Source organism: Odontesthes bonariensis, chromosome 16 (assembly GCF_027942865.1).
Source record: "Odontesthes bonariensis isolate fOdoBon6 chromosome 16, fOdoBon6.hap1, whole genome shotgun sequence".
NCBI classification, from domain to species: Eukaryota; Metazoa; Chordata; class Actinopteri; order Atheriniformes; family Atherinopsidae; genus Odontesthes; species Odontesthes bonariensis.
The window spans coordinates 12,554,142-12,572,245 of NC_134521.1; the positions used below are offsets into that span (position 1 = coordinate 12,554,142).

Genomic DNA, 18,104 nt, shown 5'->3' on the forward strand with positions numbered 1-18,104 from the left:
CATGTCACGATGCAGACTGTGGCTGGAAGGGATGACATTATTTCACACCTGAGTGCATGCTGCCCTCTGAAAATAACACGAAACGTCTCAGCAGAAAACTTCCTGGGTTACAACACTTTATGTATTTTGTGCATCACACTTTTTAACCATAAATGATCAACTTAATTCTTTAGAGGTGGGGTACGGAGATAAATAAAGGTTTAATGATATGCTGAAACTGATCTCATAGCACTGATTAAATTGCAAAGTTTCTGCAAAGCCTGATTTGAAGAACCAGTCATACCTTTCTAAGAGGTTAAGTAAATAGCACATAATGCATACACAAGATAGGTCGCTAAGGGAAAGAGAAGCACAACTGCTTTATGTCGACTTCTACTAAGACAGACCAGCATTCAAACCACAGAGGGACTTTCAGATGTTCCTGTGAGCTTGTCGGTGCTTTTCTAACACGCTTTCCGATCTGTTCATTTCCCCAAGATGTCCCTGCCTTTTAAACAGACTGTTGGACTGATGCGGGCCGGTTTAAAACCTCAGGTTTCCCCACGACAATGAGCAGGTGGCCAAAAAATAGAAAATGGCAAAGCAGGATGTCTTGTCATGTTTATTTTTGTGTAAGGCAGTGTTCTACTCTGACGAAACAGAGAAATTCATGTAACTCAGTTAAAAAAAAGCAATAAAAGAGAAGTCAGAAACAATATTGACAGTTTGTAACAACCATTTTGTACACTTGTAACAAATAGCTGAGAATATAAATACAAATGACTTATTTTTTCCCCAATATTATGCTATATAAAAAATAAAAAAAACTACATTGTGTTTCACAAGAAAATGACTGAAGGTGATGATACTAGTTTATCTTGACAATTGAATGTAAATCCAAACAAAAAGCAAAACCACTTGTGCAATAAACACGTTTACAATGATGCAGTTCTGGAGCGTAAAATTCAAAACTGCTTCAGGTACAGAAGGAACAGGTGGTCAAGCTATTAGGACATAAATGGGACTGAAAACAAAAATGGGCCAGAGGCAAACACAGTAAACCTATTCTGTACTTCTAGCTTCTTTATTCTGCACACCAATCTACTCATTTACTGCTACTGAGCAGGATCTTTAGTGTTATATGCAAATCATTTTTACACAGGAGATCTGCATGTGAAATGAGGCATACAAATGTAATAGTTTGCCTTGGAAACCTGGCTACTGTATGTCATTTAAATGACTGCTGACATTAAAAAAGCGAGAACTATTTCTCCACTATTTCTATTAGCTGCTTATCTTGTTCTAGGTTAAGGGGGGGAAAGATTAAAAATGATTAAATATTTGAAAATTAAGCCAAAAATAATAGCAACAGGTTAATGCATTTCAAATCTGACCCCATGAAAGTGTGAAGAGACTTCTACAAAAGAAAAGAAAATTCAGGAATGACATAATCTTCTCTATGAACCTAAAACTAATCAGGTGTGGAATTGAGCTACACAGGAACTACAGCAAAGAGTTGCTGCGAAAATGTATAAAAGCAAACATGAGTCGACACTTAAAGCGTAAAGCATTCATATGTTCAAAGGCAGGCGGAGTCCGGCTGGCCCCGTTTGGCTGCACAATGGAAACCAGGCCAGTGAGTAACCTCAGGAAAAAAGTGTGTCATTACAGTTGAGACCTGGATAAAAAGGCTCCTCACGAGTATAAACTTTCTAACAGAATCCGGTAGCTTAATGAGATGAAACTGTGAGCATATTCACTGCAGGAGAAACAACTATTCCCTTAAATACTTTAAACCAACTGGTGTGCAAAGTAACTAGTACTGTGCAAAGGCAGAAAAATCTGACCTCAAAGTGTTGTGCCAGAAGCAACATGATGTAATGTTACAAACTCAACGAGTCAGAATAAATTCAAAATTCAATTCCACTTCCTTTCTATCACAGTGAAGAAAGACTTCTCAAAACAATCATTGTGTAAGCAAAAATGAGCAACAATCACTCCTCTGGGTGAACAAAAAAAGCCCTTCCTGGCACAAATGCATGCGATGTGAGCTGTGCGGCGGAGAGCCGCTCAGTTAAAGGTTGCCTCGGGAAGATTGTTGCAGGTCACACCGCATCCCTGGATGTTCTGCTTTGGCCTTTTCATCTTTTGACACAGCTGCATTCAGAGGATTCCTAGCATGAGCTACACCTTCTTTTCCATCCGACTGTCTGCTTTTACTGCTCTGATTATAGGATTGCAAATTAGCAGCAGACTTACGGAACATCTTGTCGTCCATAACATCCGATTCCTCCTCCATCATCCCAGAATAGACAAAGGTGCTATGAGGTAAACGGGGGTCTGGCAGCAAAGAAAGGGGACACTGTTTGCTGTAAAGTTCCGTGTTCTGTGAAACTAATTCACACCTGTCTGACGCTTTGGAGCACAGATGCTGCGATTTACCGTTCACAAAGTCGTGGCTGGACGAGCAGGGGAACAGCATGTGCTTCACTTGGGTCTGACTGAGACTCTGTACCTTATCAGTGATTTCTGCATCAGTCAAAGGAAGGCTTAAAGCCATGTCTGACCTTGTTTGCCATGATAAGGCCATAATGCCGTTACTGTCTCCAACCTCCGATGCAGACATGACTACATTCTTTTTATAATATGGTTTAGAGTCTCTCTCAGACTCCTTTTCAGTTTGAGGACAAGAAACTGTAGCAGCTCTCTTATCTCTGTTTGTGTCAGGCATCGTCAGCTCAAGGCTTTCAGTGTCCAAAGACCTACTTCTCCTGTCTAGGGACAATGGATTAGGCATGGGCGGGCTGACTCCTGTAAGGCCTAGGTGCCGTGGGAGACTAGCAACAGCCCACGTATTACTGATCAGATTCTGTTCGTACAGCTCTAACATTTGATAATCACATTCAGCAAATGCATCTTTTTGTAGATAGCTTTCTTCAAATTCCTGATAAGGCGACGAAATGTCCTCCTCCAGTTCCATGTGTATCTGCTCATCGTACTCGCCCTCGTTATGCATGTCGACCACATCGAATGTGACGATGGCAGGTAAGGCCTCCACATTTGGAGTGAAGGCGGAGTTCGTCTCCAAATCGTCGCCCAGCATTTGAGTGTGTTTTGTGTAATCCACAAGTGCTTGTGAGAAACAGACCGTCTGTCCATCGTCCACGTAACTGTTGCTATCTGGTGACTGGGAGTTGATGTTTCTGTACGGTAGAGCCACAGGTTTGTTTTCTTCCAGGTGCTCCTCTTTACGTTCACAAAAGGTTTCAAAGTCTGGGTCGGACGTGCTTCCAAACGACAAACTGCTGTGCATTTTCTCACAGTCTGCGTTGGTGGATTTTCTTCTTTTTTCAGCGGAGGTGAGCACACTTTCCTCGTCACTGTATATATCCGCTTCTGCATTATTCACATTGACTGATGCTTGCGGTTTTGAATTCAAGTTACAGTTTTTATTCAGTCCACTTTCAGTCTGGGACAACTGTGAAGACTTGCTGCATGTGCTCGGCATCTCGAGAAAATCATCATTGTACAATTGGGCGCTTATTTGTAGGCGACTCATTTCTGGAACAAAGGCAGGATCTGTCGCATTGACTGGCTCGGTTAAATAGTCGCTCTGTTTTGAACTGGGAAGTTGTGATTTGTTTTCATAATGAGGGCTGATGAGGCTCTCATCAGGAGCAAAAAGTTCATAGAGGGCATCGCCGCTGTAACTGTCCCTGGGTAATCTGCCCGTCCTTAACCGCTCACTTTTCTCTTGCCCTTCCTCTGGCCCGGGCGTTGTTGAATCGTAGTAGCCCTCATCGCTATTTGGAACGGACTCTTGATGCTCACTTTGAGGTGTTACAACATCAGCAATTGAGGAAGAGTCCACGCCACCGGCCTGCTGCCCACTGCTGCTGTTTAGTAAGTCCATATTGTGAGAACTTGACAGCTCAGCAGTCATGTCCATCTGGTCGGCATCGCAATTACAACAGATTTCCTCTGACGCATTGTTCCCCAAGAAATCCCGAAGACACGTTTCATCTAAATCCTCCGGTGAAGCCATTTCTTCCCCACCACCCTGATAAGTAAGATAACAGGAGGCCCTCTTTCCTCCATTCCTGCTCCTCTCTGCAGAAACGGTGCTCTCTGTGACGCTGTCGTCCTCTTGATCTGCTATGATGTCCCCACAGCCAGTGAGCGAGTCGAAGCTTTTTAACGATGCGACGTCTCCATAAATCAGATTCAGCTGATCAGATGAGCCAGCAGGTGTCTCAGACACCAACACAGGCTCGGATGTTGCCTGAAGTTTCAGACGCGACTCGCTGGAACCTCCAGAGTCCTCATGATCATCACAAACTACAGCCTTTACATGACTTTCCTTTAGCTGATCATCCAGCTCGGACTTTGGTCTTTCTCTCTGCACACAGTCCTCTAATGCCATTGCATCTGCAATCCTACATTCAAGACCAATGGAAACATCACAAACAACATCTGCAAAATCAGGCACATCGGCTTCAGATCCCAGGCAATCTGTGACAGGCTGGTCGGTGTTGTCCTGGACAACAGGCACCTCTTTCTTGCAGAGAGGAGTGGACACTGCAGTCATTTCATTGCACTTATCCAGTCCATCATTTCTCTGACTTCTGTGATTCTTAAAACTCTGAAAAAGACTCCTAAAACCCTTTTTCTGCCGGCCGAGACTCAGAGATTTATGGTCAACAGCAGCGTGACTACATTCATTGTGACAGCTACTGTGGAGATCTCCAGCTGCATCCCTCTGGCTGCGGTATTCAAAATCTCCAGCTGAGGCGCATCCACCTCTCAGGCTGTCGTCATGACCGACCTTACTTAGCCCATCATGCGTCCTGCTTTTGCCCATTCCCTTCTTAGAGGTCCACTTTCTCTGATTTTTACTCCTCCCGCCAAAGTAACTTGGTAATATGCAGATACTTTTTCGAAATCCGAAAAATGTCAAGGCAGTCCTCCTGAATTTTCCAGGTTTTTGAGCTTTCACCGCCGCATTCGTCGGGTCCGAATGAAGCTCCTCCGTGATGACATCAGGACCACGTCGGAGAGGCTGATCTGCGCCTGCAGGGAAATCCTTGGTGTCACCCGGCAGCTCGTCTACCTTGCGAGAAGCCATGGCTACCGCATTTAAAAGAGCAAGTGTTTGGCGCTGGGCATAATAGTTGAGGTTTAAGAATCAGCTGATGGTATGACAGGAAAGTTTTCCCTCCATCTGATATGAACCCTGTGTAATAAGAAATTAGACAACGTTATAACAATTTTATGAAACAAACTCTACTTTAACCTTATTTGCAACTAAAAGAGGTCGTTTCTAATGTCCAATCTACAATGTTAACGCTTTCCAATCTCATTATTTACATATTAGCATTTTCTACATGCATGCCTAGGAATACTCTCTGCTCGATCCTGTTTTTGTTCACCAATGCATTTCCTCTTTTTGTACACGATTTTGTGAACACTGCATTTCTAGATTTTGAATGTGTTACCTTCAAACGATCAGATGCCATTTCTGCTGCTTAGAGACTCCATAAAAACATTTGCATGGCTCGATCACATCATAAAGTACTTACTCAGTCTGAGGTACACAGGATGTGGACGGTAAGGGCCAAGTCTGACTCCGAATGCTTTAATTCAGAAGCGTTTTCATTGTATTGACTTCACTCTACAATCTGATACGTCAGATTTTGTGTATTTATATCCTCCTTTTATTTTTATGGATATTAGACTCCTTAAAATCACACATAAACAGCTTACAAGAACATAAAACTTCTGAACAAATGAACAATAAGTAATTTTCTACATACATATATCTATATATATCTATAAAACATATCATCTGTGGCTCAAATATCTGCGTTTTCATTGGAAATGGTGGTTTTGCAATGCAAAATGCCCTGAGATAAGATAGCTTGCATTAATGATATCTAAGGTTGCAGGCCGAGCTAAAAAGAGCTATGATTTATGTTCGATAAAAATAAACCTCAAATGTATAAGGTGATGTTTGTGGGGCAGAGCAGGTGATAAAGCAACAGGTTTATGTTCCAGCTGTATAACAATAGCGCTGCCTCAGTAGAGATCTGCGGTGGAAGCCAGGCAGGTCAAACTTTTTTATCGAGGAGCGAAAAAAAAAAAAAAAGGTAACTGTGACTATTCTCACAAAGACTGCAGTTTCCATCTAAAACTAAACCCAGTTTACAACAGCAGACGGAACAAACAAACTTACCAACTGCTGCCAAGTTGTGGCCGCGCTTATCTTTAGGTGTTTTTAGTCGAGTTGGGGAAGGAGTTTTCTCTGTGCATGCTTTCTGAGAGCGCTGACTAAGGTTTAACTAAGGTTTAACTAAGGTTTAACTAAGGTTTGCGGTCCCAGGCCGCGGAGCAGCTTCATCCAGATACGGGTTCATTTGTTCCCAGCTGCCGTTAGCTAACTGTGGTGCTTGCTAGCAACGGTAACCACACTTACCAGTGTGTCCATTTTTCAGGCTACAATGTGAGTCTGACAGCTGCTGAAGGTGCACGCGCTTTTAAAAATGCACGCGAGCACACCGGTCACGGTGCCTGGTTTAACTTCGCATGTTTATCTCTCTTCTCATGATCACAATAAAGCCCTAGTGTTTGAATCCAAGATGATGACTTCCTCTCCCGATTTCTTAGGTAATTTTCCTAAATCTCCTCTCCTGGCTCTCTTCGGCGCACGTTAGTGACGCAACACGTGTGTAACAGTTACGCATGACACACGAGAAACAGAATTGAGGGGGGGGGGGGAGAGACTTGTTTTCATCCTAAATAAAATGTAAGCCCACAATCATTTTATTATATTTATTAGCAGCGAACTCAGTTCAATTCGGTTTTATTGATATAGCGCCAAAGCACAACAAAACCTAATCTGAGGGTACTTCAAAGATACAGTCCAATTCAAGCCAATCACAATCCAATTCATTGTAATAAATTTACGTGCCTCGAGATGACGTGCTATATAAATAAACTGAATTGAATTGAATTGAATTGTAATACAGACATTATAGACGTTGCCCAGCTAATGAAACCAATATATTGGATCATCTTGGACCATCCTGAGCATGCACCAGGAGACAGTGGGAGGAAAAAACTCCCTTTAAACAGGAAGAACCACACTCAGGAGGGCGGCCATTTACCTCGACCAGCTGGGGGTTGAGAAGACAGGATAGAGAAGACAGCAAGTATTAAGATATGATGGAGCTTGGTCATTAAGAGCTTTATATGTGAGGAGAATAATTATGAATTCTATTCTGAATATAACGGGGAGCCAAGAGAAGAGAAGCTAAATTCCTGTTAGTTCTCCTCAGAACTCTGGCTGCAGCATTTTGGATCAGCTGAAGGCTTTTATAATAACAAGTGGTCCAATCTTTAAGTAACAAATGCATGCACTAGTTTTTCTTCATGACTCTGAGACAGGATATTCTTAATTTTTGCAATATTACGAAGGTGAAAGAAGGCAGTCTTTGCCTGAATATTTGTATGTTTAACAGGAACGTGTGCAAACACTCGAAGAATGCTGCATGAGTTGTTGGGAATGCTTTCAGTTTATGCTCATTGTGAGACTCAAATAATCCGACTCAAGAGTTTTACATAGTATTTTATATCCATCCATTCATCCATCCATCCATTCAATTCAGTGTCACGGGGGGCTGGAGCCTATCCCAGCTTAGCATTTTTTTATACATACATTTACAGATTTTTTTTCCTTTTCTTTGCAAAATTTGGTTGAACATTATGCTACAGTGAGAAAAGAAATCACAGTGAACAATACATGATCAGGTTGTATTTACATTTCAGCTCCACACAGTTCACTTTGTTTTAACAGTGCAGTTTTGTGTTTCCTCTATGAAAAAAGAGCAAACAGCTTTTTATTTGTCTTTTTCATTTAAAAGCTGTTTATCAAAGTGCTTTTATGGTTGTTTTTGGTCCTCTTCATATATGTCCATCTTGCTGGTTTTATTGTTGGTCTTCTTGAAATCAAGTGTTCATGATTGTGTCATTATACATGTTTCATTCATGTCTTTGACTGCCGGACATCTGACCACTCCATTTTGGTGTTTAGAAGGGCCTGAGTCTTCTTTTCATCCACTTGCACATAGTCCACTTTGTATTCATCGGACAGAAATGGCTTCTGCTGGACATAGAGAGGCAAAGAGGAGGAGATGATGATAAGGGCGAGCTGAGATTTTCAAAATTATTTTTAAAATTAATGTGAGTCTGCTTTTACTCCTTAAACAAACAAAGGCTTTGCACTCAATGCTCTAAAACAACTAATGCTCCCAAGTGCACTGTGGACAATCTGATCATACCAATCAATGCATTTCTGTCATTTGTCTTCCAAAGTATACCTTTTGCACAGGGGAGGGGGATGCAGAGTTGAAATCCAGTGACAAATAGTCGAGGTTTGAGCGTCTCGCGCAGCTTTGAACTGTTCCATCAAAAGCGATACAGAACGATTGTCTTGAATCCTGTCCATCAAAAATATAGACGAGGATAGGTCTGTTTATTACCACAGTGATTTTAGGGATACATAGTATTCTAGCTCTGAAGCCCATGGAGCTGATTGTGCATATTGCATAAACTGTTAAAAATAATGGACAACAATTGCAGCTCCACTGCAATAAGAGCCAGTACAGGAGGCAATTACTGCCTAAAACAACAACCCTACACAGTGTCTCTTTATAATTATTATTATTTGTTTCCCTTATGATTATCTATACTGCGGAAATCGAATATATTTATGGGATAAATTAAGTATTATGTAACTGAAGAGAATCCAGAAAAATGAAGCAAAATATCAGACTCATAAATATGTAACTACCAGGAGGTGATGAAAGAAATTCATTGTCAGTTCTTTGCACATGTCTTAGAAGTATGAGACTTTCAACACATTTTTACTTTCTCATGCGTGGTCATGAAACCCGACGAGTGTTTTTTTTTAACAAACATTTTTTTGCCGACATTCAGTGATTTCTGCAAACAGATGGATATTAATACCTTTAAACTGGTAGAATACTGAAAGTGCAAAGACAATACATTTATAATGTCACTTAGAATTACAGAGTGACACCATCCTCCACAACTTTCTTATTCATTGCAAAATATTTCCTTTATAGTTTCAAAATGAAATGCAACTTCTTCTTCTGGCCCAACAGTCAGATAAGGTGCACACCAAAAGGCCGCTTCTAGTCAGTAATACTAAGAAAGATAAGAGTATAAATTGAGTCAGTCTGTACACTGCATAAAAACATAAATCCAGATTTTACCAGTGCAGAGTAGTTTGGCACTTCGTCTCTTGAACTGTCACCACTCTCAAGTCCTCTGACAAGAGGAAGAGGTATGGGGGTCACTGCAAAGCTGCAATTATACAACACATAAAAATAAAGGAACTTAATTAATATAATACAAATAGATTTTAATACACTGTGTAGGAGAACATCTCTAGAGGGAGCTTTCTTTAAAGATCAAGTCTACATGGTCATAAAAAAAACAAAAAAACAAGGAGCACTGATTGTAATTTAATTCCGCGGTTAAGTTATTCTGTTATGTCTTTTAAAAAACATTTAGGGTACTGGTTTCTTCTCACCATGACTCCGTCAATGCTCTGCTCACAGGAAGATGGGTGGGACATTCTGTAATTGTAGAAAGGCCTCGCAAGTCAAGGGGTGGGGGTCGAGCTATGAGTCGAGAAGGGTTAAAGTTATTGGCCTTGATTCAGCAACTGAGCACAGAAAGACCAGTTCAACGACAGCAAAGATCCAAAACTATGCAAATGTTGTTCTGGCATTTCCAATTCATTTTCTTCACTTGTATGAATTGTAGGCCTACATACATAAGTTATTTACATCCTATTTACAGCTCATATGCCACATGCTCTCTGAAAAAAAAATTGATAGCCTCAAACCAAACATGAAACTAGAGCTCAGGTTTACCACATTTGACATGACCCAGTTAGGCCTGGTATGACTCACCTCTTCTCAAGCGAGGTTTGAGGTGCCTGTGAATTGGAGGCGGTGCAACATCTCCAGGTTGACACATTAGTGGGCTGAAAGACGAGGAAGACTCAACACTGTTGTTTGAACCGAGGAAGCTGAATGTCCTGGGGCTCATGGGAATGTAACCATCACATTCGACAGTTGTAAGCGAGGGAGAGGGAGAAGCCATGGACACGTATGACTCATCCTGGTAGCTTTGACTTTGTGTGGTATTCAAACAAGGCTGCAAAAAGGGCAAAGCATCATGACATCAGACAGGTGCACCACAGTGCAAAGGAGAAATAGATTATTTGCTAAGGTCACCATGCAAATCCCTTTAACATGCTAATCTTTCAATTTATTTTGACCTCATCATTTTATTTATTGCAAAAATGGGCTATCATTTGGGGGCACTAAAGCTGTAACCCCACTGACTGTATATAAAACATGTACAGAGGCTCCAGGTTTTTAAAATGAAGCCAATGAAGAGGTTCCTTAAACCCACATCCCATCTAATGACCTGCAGGAGGCTACATTTGTGATTGCAAAATGAAGCCCAATGTGTAGGCTATAGACTGTAAGTCTATGATAAAATGACCATACTTGACATCACATTTAAGTGTTCCGTCTGCAGACACTAGTTTCCAAATGGAAATTAATTTCCCATTTAGAATAAAACAGGCAATAAATAGGGCACACTTTGGATACCTTGTAACTCGTAACCTAATCCCACAGTAACTGTCAAGTAACAGCCAACATTTGAGAAAATACAGTAATCGGCTTTCCACCCGTCTGTTGGCTGTGAAGCTACAACAAGTCACTGCTTAGCTTAGTTTAGTCCAAATACTGAAATCAGAGGGGTACAGCGAGTCTGGCTCTCTCCAGATAACAGTTTGTGATTTCACACACACACACACACACACACACTTCTTGGCTGGGCACATGGCCTTTTTAGCTACAATAAGCGTCTGTAGCTCCAGGAAGCATCTACAGTGCTATATAATAAACTTTAAATGTGATTACTGGAAGATTTTATCACAGTTGGACAAAGCCAGGCATTGTGCTGAATCCAAAACTTGTTCAAGCTACTGGTTTGTTTTAAGGATAGAGTGCAGTGTCTGTCTCCTCTTACCAAATTAACACTTTGCCTCCTGTTCGTCACCAATCTGCAATCGGCACTGCCTACAAAAATAAGAAGATTAAAAAAAACACATTAAAAACTTCAGCTGGTGTAGATATAAATCCATATGCAGTCTTCTAACATAAACACAAGGTGCATGTTTCATTTTGATGGGTGGAGCTTTCCCAGCAGCTGTACATTACAAGCTGTGGGGATGCTCATATTGAATATTTACCCATTCTGAAATGGTCCAAGGCCGACAAAGAGGTCCTCCGTGGAAATATCGGAGCACTGGCTGAGAAATGTTGTGCATTCATTGCTCTCGACTTGTGAGCTCCTCCATTACTTAGCTGCTCTGACAGCTGATTTGGCTTGGGTGGCAGTGGAGGAGGTGTTTGTAAATCGCCCATTGTGTCAAACGAGGAGGAAGAATAAGTTCTGTCAAACTGGAAGACATTCGTGGCACAGCGTAGTAGTGGAGAGGAAGAGGACGATGGTAAAACTGAGAAGGTGCATGGAGCGCTGAAGGGGGGATTGGTCAACATTCCATGGGGGAAAAGAGACGGACTGTGGCTGGCGTGAGATAAGGAGGATGGGGAGGATTCAGCGCATATGTCCTTGACAGCATCGTCTGATGACTTCTGCTCCAGAGAAATGTCAGAGGTTGAGAAGCTATCCCGTCTACAGATTTGGGAAAAAAAAGAAAACAGTGTTTTTGTTAAACAGGAACTACTGTTATCATTTCAATTTGAGAAAAAGGTTTTACAGGTTGTGCATACCTGCTCGTGCTTACACTACCCGTCTCACACTGTGAGAGGAAGAGGTAGTCCTGTGGATAAGTGGAATCTGGCTGGCTTGCTACAGAAACTCGGTCAGATTCATCGGGTGATGGCTGAATGGAGGTGGGACTGAGAGGAAAGCCTTCTTCTGAGCTCTCTGATGAGCACAAGCAGGGAGAAACACAGAGAACGTTTATGAAATGCCAACACCAGAGGTTAAGTGTGCAAGCCACACAAACAATCATGTTTTCTTTGAAGGGACACTGAAAGCAGACACACATGTATCCCAATTCCTTCTTTCGTTTACATATTCTCTCTCTTTTTGTCAGTTTGGCTCTCTTTCAGAAATTTGTTTCATTCCATTTCACTCAAGGCCTTCGAGTCAAGGCCGTCCCTGCAGAGCCATGTGTTGCAAAAAGAAAACTAAACCCAAAGTCTTTGCATGTTCTCAGGAAACATTTGCTAACCTTAATAGATGTTTGTGTTCTCTTGTGGGTACAGAACAACCTTTTAGATTCTTTGCAAAGTTATAAAGTGATGTCTCACAGAACTCCTGAGATCTGCAGGGAGCATCTGCTGCTGCTGTCCTAAATTCTCAAAAAAAAAAGCCTTTCGTCAAACCTGAACGTCAAAATAAACTAAAGAAACAGTCTGTGTTTGTCATGTGGCGTAGAATTTAACATAACAACGGTCACCCTGTGTGTTTTTCTGTGTGCACATGGGTCATAGCATATCAGCCACTTGGTACCGTTGCTCTATCTCATTCACGCAGATGACAGTTTTCTAACAGACGCGTCTTCGAGTCTCCTCACAAAAAATCCTTATTTTGCTTTCATTAGATGTAACAGCACAGCTGCATCACCTTAACAGTAGATTATAAAATGACTAATTCAAGTGTTAATCTAAAAAAAGAATTGAATGCAGTAAAAGCAAGACTTCAAGATAAATCTAACTGGAAGTCTAACTGAAATATCATTAATCAGCTTCAAATTTCCCGGTTATCTCCTCTGCTGCTGCAGCAGCGTTCGGTTGCATGGGAAGCAGCTTGTAGAACATTTTAACTGCTGGAAACATCTTCCTTACACAGATAACACTCGGACTGCTGATAAAACGTTTTGTCTTCCAGCTATTAAACCATGCATCTGAGTTTCTCTCCACTCCAGAGTTGAGTGGAAACAAATATTCAACAGCTTTCAAATAAATTTTTACATTAAAATTTCAAAACGGTGCAAAAAAAAACAACAACTCGTTGTTGCTGCTGCTGTGGAGAGAGGATCAGATGAAGTTTCAACATGTGGTTTCAACCGCAATTTGATGATGTGTGATTGTGAGTGGGTTTGGCAGTTCAATCATCCTGTTTAACCGAAATAAAAGCGTCTTTTTTTAGACTTCTCAGATAACACAAAGTTTCTGAGGCGCAACGGTCCAGCTACCAGCACTGACCAATCAGGTCTTCAAATCTTTTTCATCCATTTTGTGTTAAATGTTGTTAAATTTCAAGTTAAAAAACGAGTCCACAATAAGCAGCAGGGAGCCGTATCCAAGCTGAATGACATGTTGGTGCATATCCAGATATAAGTCTCTACTTGGGGCTTGTGGTCGGTGCCATTTGTCACACCTTTCAACAAGAAGACACAACAACTATCCAGCTGAATTTGATTAAACTTATTAGAGAGGTGCAGCAATCACAAAGGAAAGAAATGACTACACTTTGGTGTAACGGTGGCAAAAAGCGGGTACAATGCTTAAACAAATACGTTTTCAGTGATCAACCGCAGATGCGGTTTAACTTCTCTGAGTTTCTCGGTAAAAGATGTACTTTGGACACGTTTCCAGGAGGTGTAACCACAGTCTTGTTCGTAAAATCCAACTCGCCTCTGGTGTTTCTACTGAAAGCTGCAGAGCTCCAAACAAATAGTTCGACAAACTCAAAGTTTGCCTCCCGGCTCGCCACTTCCTGTTTGAGGCCAAATGACAAATGACTCTTCTTTTGGGCCAGTTTTTTCAACCAAGCAGGTGTATTTTAGAGTGCAGCTTTAACGCAGCCACACTTCAAACTGAAAATAGATAAATTTGTGTATCTACCTGCCTCCTCCAGGCTCCCAAAATGGCAAATTTGACTGATGCTACTGATCCAGCTGTTCATCTCCTCCTCGGTTTTGGCCACCAGGTAAAAAATGCGAAATGACGTTTTCACCACAAACAGGTGCTTCCCATGAAAGTCTCGCTTTATACGGAGTTGTCCGTGAAGCATCTCGACCTCACACTCCGTCAGGTCAATGGTGCGGATTGGCTTTTTGGAATTCTTGCTTTGGTAGTATTCCAGCACATCTGGATTTCCGCTCATGCGACCTCTTCGGAGCACAAACCAGCGTTTCCGCCACGCCTGCAGGTGAAAGGACGAAAAAGTTTAGCTCACCTCGTTCACGGATTCACAAGTCAAACTGACATCATGTCACTGCACTGAAAATGCTGAATAATTGAAGCGGCTCTCTTTCCCCTAACCGCCACCATTCCATTAGTCATAACCAGGCATGAAAATTTGATCACAGCTCCACCTTCAACCAGTTCACTTTTAGCACTTCATACGCAGTTGTTTTGCTTTTGTTTTGGTCAGTAAGCGGAACCTTGACTCCAGTTTCCCAGAAGTATAGAGAAGAGGAAGTTCACTGTATTTAGCAGAAAATGTTTAACACAACGAAACAGTATTTATACGGCTTCTGGCCACTGACTTTATAATTAAAACTTACAGAAAACCTTATGCAGACACTGTGCTGAAAGAAATTTATAGCTCAGAGGCCTCAACGCATCAAGAGTGCCATGATTAAAATAGCAATACTTAGCAATAATTTTAGTATTATTGAGCAGAGCTTAACGCAACCTTATTATCATTTCACATTTGGTTTTGTGGCTTTGTGTGAAATGCTGGGGAGGAGCCTCTCTTGATCTTCTCATGGTGTGAAAATGTGTTTTTCTTTCTGGTGATCTGCTCCTGCACAAGTTAGTCGGTAATTCATGTGTTCTTAGCAGGAAATGGTTCGACTCACCACACTTACTACCAATAACACCGTCGGGTTTAAGAGGAAACCGTAACTACAGATGGCAACGGGATCCACAATATGCAAAGTTTGAGCTCTCGGGGCTTGTTCCATAGTTTGCGTTCGGAAAAAAACAAAAACAAAAACAGTGAATGTCTGAGCTTTTTGCCATATTAACTGCTGACTCAGATCTATTGATGACTTAAGAACATGTCAAAGGTTTTTAGAGACCTTTCAACCATGTCTTATGGTCAGTCTTATTAAAAGCCGACTGCTTTTCTTCCATCATGTGACCGAAGTCAACTTCGGTCAAATGATAACATGCTGTCAGCAGAGGTGACAGCTGAGCCATTTTTAACTGGCCCATTTATACATTTCCAGAAATAATTCATCCACTAATGGGTCACAATGTCTCGTGTACGGGTTACAATTCTCCTCTGATGAATCTCACGGGTATCAACAAAGCAGGCTTGGAGATGCTGAATGCCTATTCGGTTTTTAATCACCGTGTTTTTTTACTTTTTAAAGGTAAGGTTTATAGGTCATGAGCACCATCACGGTAACATTTTCTTTGATAGCGTCAGGGCATCATACACAAAGCTTATCTTGACCAAGATGATTAAAATTTCCATACCGTCAGATGTCAGTGCCTGACATTTAAAAGAGGCAAACAGCCTGTGTTTCAAATTGTCTGAGAAAAAATATCATCAGTAAGATTTGCGTAGCATGCTAGAATAAGTTTCTATTTCCAGCCCCAACCCCTAATCCCATCAGCCCACACATATACACCCTTTCCTTGCACTGCTGTTGACAAATGGCCCTCAACCTCCTTCAGTCGTACAGAGGAAGTGCACACAGCCATCATAAAGCTGGACTTTTTCTGTTGTCGCTTAAGTGTCTGACTGCCGCTAACATTACTTCCCATGTTTCACAATCCATACACTCATCGCTCAAACACAAACACACAAAGCAGCCTAACATTATCACATGACCCCAACAACCGCAAAACAGTGAGAACTGGATGCAGTTCAAGTAAGCAAATTTATGTATATATGCTACAAGAGTCGTGTACGAGTCCTACTACAATTAGTCATTTCTAGTCATTACTATATATCACGTTGTTGTTGTGATTTCAAAGTGCCTGCCTCCAAATGAGGAACACGATATGAAGACTGAAAGACTGAAATGAGACTCAGTTTTTAAAAAAAACATATACAAGTCAGTATGTCTCTAAATCCCCATTCCACATCATGACCACACACAAAAAGCACAAGGCTAAGCAGCACAGCGTTGTATTCCACCTCCTAACAGAGGACAAAGACAAGTGTCCGACGTGCGCCCCTACTCACAAATCTCTTTAGTTTTTTCTCCGGAGGGGATTTAATGAGCCAGCCGGTGCAGACCACATCCCCAGCACTCATCTTGACTGCAGAGCGTGTCGTCCTCACGGCTGCTGCTGTTCCTGCTGCTGTGAAACTGTGCACTGTGCAGCATATCCTGTGTTCTGGTATTCAGCTCAGCCACTCCAAAAGGAGGAAGTAAAGCAACTGATCGCACTGACACAGAGCGGGGGAGAGACAGAAAGAGAATTATGTATTTAGTGGATGGAGCAGTTGTCTGAAGGGAAGTTAATGAAGCGATGAATTCTACACATAATGTGGTTTAAGAGATTTTGGGACTCACTGACCGGCAACGTGAAATGATGTGGCACCTACTGCTGTAGGGTGTATCTGTTGTTGAAATGTTGCACAGTTTCTAGGTTTCATCCAGTGTGGTTTCTGAGCTCTACAGAAATAAGAAGTGGTTTAGACTGATCAGAACATTACCCAGCTTCTCTTTTTGATGCTTAAAAATCAAATAAAAAGGTTGTGTCAGATTGGGATTTCAGACTCGTCTTGGTGAGATAACACTGACGGTAACTGTGGTTTGTTTCATTTACTTTCCCCTCAACGCTTAGCTTGAAGGTTAATTCCGTGAATTCAGCAAATTGCAAACGTGAAATATTTTTGTATTCTGTAGGATAACCATCAAACATTTAATGAGCACTTTTCATTGTTTAGAGACTCCTTAGATTAATGCTGCTGCTGCTGCAAAAAAAAATCTTTGTGCATTTTCCAGGTTTTAAATGTAAACAAATGTGTAACTTACCCTGATGACCACTTGGAAGACATCTTATGATGCGATTCAAATGTTGTACAAGGTCATTCAATTTGCAGCTTTTCCATGAATGATCCCAAGGTGCTAGCTTATATGTTTACTGGCTCAGTAAGTCAGAGCACATCTACTGTACAGGAATCTATAGGGCATCATTTAGTTATTCTTATTTTCATTTTATTTACATCGCTATTCTTCTTTTCTTTATCATCCTCCTCTGTGGTTGAATGCATCGGATGCTCCGTTTTAAAGTGTTTAACAAAGGATCCGTTGTTTGTTTTGCAGTTTTATGGTATGTTTATTTTGTCACTGTCCATATTTTGAAAGTCCATCCATCCATCCATCCATTATCTTCCGCTGGTCCGGGGATCGGGTCGCGGGGGCAGCAGCTTGAGCAGAGAGACCCAGACGTCCCTGTCCCCGGCCACTTCCTCCAGCTCTTCTGGGGGGACCCCGAGGCGTTCCAAGGCCAGCCAAGAAACCTAGTCTATATTTTGAAAGTGTTTTTTTAATTAAATATCATGTGCTTGTGTGAAGGACATGTGGAGGAACATGTGATGCAGAATAGAGTAAGGAGTTTGGAGTTTTTTGGGATTAACCTGGACGAAGACCTGAAATGATGTACCTGAATGCTGGAGCCCTTCTGTTGTCCGTGTGCAGCAGCCTCTAATGGTTCCCTTACAACTGGAACCACAAAGAACCTCACCTTCTGCATCATCTCCACCATTTCTGGTTGGTTGGCCAGCAGCTGCTCGTCTGGCTGGATCTTAAAATCCCACAGGATGTGTCTGGTGAGTCTCAGAAGGAATTCTAATCCATACTCAGCACAGATGTTCTTTTACGCAATCCCAGATACTCACATATGACTTATATTCTGCGTCGTCCCTGCTAGAGTCTCACATCCAGCAGATATATGTCGTACGGTCTCAGGGATATCTGTGCAAAAGCCTGCACTTTATCTGCTGTGCTTTTTTGGATTTATTGCTTAGGGCCTGTTCTTTTGCTGCCATGATCAGATTAGAATTTTGTTCCT

At 41.6% G+C, this 18,104-nt stretch overlaps 2 protein-coding genes across 4 annotated transcripts; both read right to left on the bottom strand.

Moving 5' to 3' along the window:
- Positions 1 to 588: 588 nt before the first annotated feature.
- LOC142402343 (APC membrane recruitment protein 1-like) lies at positions 589 to 6,671 on the bottom strand. 2 transcript variants are annotated; one of them, XM_075487965.1, is made up of 2 exons: positions 6,452 to 6,671; positions 589 to 5,212 (listed from the first exon to the last, which is right to left on the bottom strand). In XM_075487965.1, the coding sequence occupies exon 2, from the start codon at positions 5,102 to 5,104 to the stop codon at positions 2,054 to 2,056; it is 3,051 nt and encodes a 1,016-aa protein (XP_075344080.1). In that variant the 5' UTR covers positions 5,105 to 5,212; positions 6,452 to 6,671; the 3' UTR covers positions 589 to 2,053. The 2 variants fall into 2 exon arrangements, with proteins under 2 accessions (XP_075344080.1, XP_075344079.1); XM_075487964.1 differs by having other exon boundaries at positions 6,212 to 6,671.
- An 890-nt stretch (positions 6,672 to 7,561) lies between these two features.
- Positions 7,562 to 16,695, bottom strand: gab3 (GRB2 associated binding protein 3). 2 transcript variants are annotated; one of them, XM_075487181.1, is made up of 11 exons: positions 16,605 to 16,695; positions 16,267 to 16,473; positions 13,965 to 14,265; positions 11,880 to 12,036; positions 11,336 to 11,781; positions 11,113 to 11,162; positions 9,978 to 10,224; positions 9,593 to 9,683; positions 9,273 to 9,363; positions 8,355 to 8,474; positions 7,562 to 8,140 (listed from the first exon to the last, which is right to left on the bottom strand). In XM_075487181.1, exons 2-11 carry the CDS (start codon positions 16,336 to 16,338, stop codon positions 8,021 to 8,023), a joined length of 1,695 nt encoding a protein of 564 aa, XP_075343296.1. In that variant the 5' UTR covers positions 16,339 to 16,473; positions 16,605 to 16,695; the 3' UTR covers positions 7,562 to 8,020. The 2 variants fall into 2 exon arrangements, with proteins under 2 accessions (XP_075343296.1, XP_075343297.1); XM_075487182.1 differs by having other exon boundaries at positions 7,563 to 8,137.
- Between the last annotated feature and the right edge of the window lie 1,409 nt (positions 16,696 to 18,104).

Bases quoted from the DNA above. Each gene is read 5' to 3' on its own strand.
- gab3 (XM_075487181.1), bottom strand. From the start codon at position 16,338: ATGAGTGCTGGGGATGTGGTCTGCACCGGCTGGCTCATTAAATCCCCT. The intron at 11,782-11,879 runs GTATGCACAACC...CCAAATCTGTAG, and splicing joins GGTAGTGTAAGCACGAGCAG to ACGGGATAGCTTCTCAACCT. The intron at 10,225-11,112 runs GTAAGAGGAGAC...CCCTTTTTGCAG, and splicing joins GGAGGCAAAGTGTTAATTTG to CCTTGTTTGAATACCACACA.
- LOC142402343 (XM_075487965.1), bottom strand. From the start codon at position 5,104: ATGGCTTCTCGCAAGGTAGACGAGCTGCCGGGTGACACCAAGGATTTC.